This window comes from Penaeus chinensis, chromosome 15, assembly GCF_019202785.1.
Source record: "Penaeus chinensis breed Huanghai No. 1 chromosome 15, ASM1920278v2, whole genome shotgun sequence".
Lineage (NCBI taxonomy): Eukaryota > Metazoa > Arthropoda > Malacostraca > Decapoda > Penaeidae > Penaeus > Penaeus chinensis.
Window position 1 is genome coordinate 20,177,830 of NC_061833.1, and position 2,565 is coordinate 20,180,394.

General features: G+C 44.7%; 1 protein-coding gene across 2 annotated transcripts in view; it reads left to right on the top strand.

The window, feature by feature from the left end:
• The window catches only part of LOC125032962 (probable glutamate receptor), an 8,864-nt gene extending 6,557 nt beyond the window's left edge, over positions 1–2,307 (top strand). Inside the window, exons 10-13 of one of the 2 annotated variants that reach the window (XM_047624374.1) lie at positions 853–1,030; positions 1,151–1,250; positions 1,675–1,804; positions 2,043–2,307. In XM_047624374.1, the coding sequence (XP_047480330.1) occupies positions 853–1,030; positions 1,151–1,250; positions 1,675–1,804; positions 2,043–2,102 (468 nt within the window). In that variant the 3' untranslated portion in view covers positions 2,103–2,307. Of the gene's footprint in view, positions 1–852; positions 1,031–1,150; positions 1,251–1,674; positions 1,805–2,038 lie in introns of both variants that reach the window. The other variant, XM_047624373.1, reaches the window with a different exon arrangement.
• The last annotated feature ends 258 nt before the right edge of the window (positions 2,308–2,565 follow it).

A 2,565-nucleotide genomic window follows, 5' to 3' on the forward strand; every position in this document is an offset into this window, starting at 1 on the left:
ATATATATCTATATATATATATATATATATATATATATTATTCTGTTTCTCTTATTATCTCTCTCTCTCTCTCTCTCTCTCTCTCTCTCTCTCTCTCTCTCTCTCTCTCTCTCTCTCTCTCTCTCTCTCTCTCTCTCATTCTGTTTCTCTTATTCTCTCTCTCTCTTTGTAAAAGGCTATATGGTGGCCTGTAACACTATTTTGCAGGGGTATTTCGGAAGAGTACAACAAGTGATGGTAACACACGAGACGAGTCTTGGGTAAGTGCCGAGTGCGGGGAGGTCGGCGGGTCCGACCAGCCCTGCAGGGGGAAGGAAAACCGGTGATGATCTGAGCCCGCGGGTGCTAGGGCACGCCTGAAGGCCAAACAAGGTCCGATGAACTTATCAGCTAGTCCTCGCTGAAGCGACGGTTCTCCACTGGACTTCGAGCCATGTGGCAAACAGCCACGCGGTCTATGTCTAATGGCTTACACAAATCGTGCTTATGTACACGGTATACTTTCTCTCTCTCTTTTACTCTCTCTACCATCCTCCGCAACCTTCTGTTGTTCGTCCTCATGTATCTTCTGTAGATGTACGAGGTCGAAATAAGAGGTAGGTTCTTTATCCTGCTATTTATTGGGCATCTGTACAGAGAGCAGGAGAGGGTAATAATTGGACTGTCATATCTCCAGCTTGCGGGCCCACTGAAGGGAAGTAGCAGACAAACTCGAGGAGTTTCCAATTAGGCTCTGTAATTGTTGTCACCTCAGGTGTATCTGTTTTACAAGGTAGAAATGGTTATATACAAAGGCATAGGTAAACATGACACAGATTTCATATATCCACACCTTCCTTCCATATCATGCAGACGGCGAATGAGGGCTTGTATGGACAGCTCGCCGAGGCCGTTCGAACGCGCGGCAGGACAATCCGAGCAAGCAGGATGCAGGAGGAGGCCTACGCGCACATCCCCCACGGGCGCCACGCCATGTTTCTGGAGGCTGTGGGTTGTAACAAAGTCTATTCGGACCACTTTAGTAGGACAGGTAACACGAAAGAGCCCTTTGTATGCTTTCGAAATATTGGTAGAGTTGCTTGTAGTTGAGCCTTTAGGGTGTCTCGTGTGTCAGGGCCTCGTGGTTTCTTGTACGGAAATGTTGTTGCAGGGCAGTGTGATTTCTACATGTCGCGAGGAGTATTCTGGAAGCTTTTCTACGCTCTCGTTGTACCGAAGGACAGTCCTCTCCGGGAACTCATCAACGCTAGGTAGGCCTGTGAAGACAAAGCTTCATGATGCACGTAAGATGCGGACGAGAGTTCCGATTCGCCGAATATCTTTTGAGGAAAAAAATATACAGTGTTGAAGGCTTCAAATTTTCATGAAAAATACAGTAAATATATTGTACAGAAGTTTAAAATATGTAAACACAAGTATTAGGTGTCAGCTGATTAGATTAGTTAAGAAACGTTGAATCGAAGTGTCCCAGAGACCAGGTTGAGTTCCCAGCTATTATTTTTTTTCTTGAAACTGGACGCACTATGGTATTGCTTCCAAAATAATGAAACTGAAGTGGCTGTGTCTCTGCAACAAGCAATTATGTATGTATATGTGTGTGTATACATACACACATACATGTATATATGTACATACATACATATACATATATACTTTATATAACCATTCTGGCAGGATTTTGGCTCTGCGGGAATTTGGCATTTACGAACGCTGGGCGCTGGATCAAGTGCCCAACAGAACTCACTGCCTCAAACTTCCCACGAAACTCAAGCTTCAGGAACCCTACAGCCTGCTAGGCCTTTGGGTCAGTTGTTATTCTCTTCAGTCTTATCTTCTTATCAAATACTACTGAGACAGTCATATATCTTTAACGAATGGCATTACTATCCTCAATTTTTCTCCCTCTATGGTCTTCTATATCCTCCTATAACTTCTTTTTTATATACATCTCATCCTTTCAATATATCACGCATAAACCACACATCTTCCTCGCTCCAGCTTCCTGCGCTGTTTTAGAACACATCTTTCTCTCTCTCAGGCAGTCTTTGCAGTCTTCGGGACGGGCATGGCAATCGCTGTCATCGCTTTCGGCCTCGAGTTAATCACCAGTTCGCTCGGACTTCAGGAAAGAGACTGAAGGAGATTTGACAGGAGCGTCGGGGAGACAACTGGGTGAATCGGCGAGGACTTTGCAGCATGTTTTTTTTTTTTTTTTTCTTTGTTTTTGTCTTTTTAGTTTTTGATCTTTATTGATTTATCTGTTTCTCTCTGTCTCTGTGTGACTGGGTCTTTCTCTGTCTCTGTCTGTCTGCCTGTCTCTCTCTCTCTCTCTCTCTCTCTCTCTCTCTCTCTCTCTCTCTCTCTCTCTCTCTCTCTCTCTCTCTCTCTCTCTCTCTCTCTCTCTCTCTCTCTCTCTCTCTCTCTCTCTCTCTCTCTCTCTCTCTCTCTCTCTCTCTCTCTCTCTCTCTCTCTCTCTCTCTTCCACTATCTCTCTCTCCCTCTCTCTCTTTGTATACTACACACACACACACACACACACACACACACACACACACACACACACAC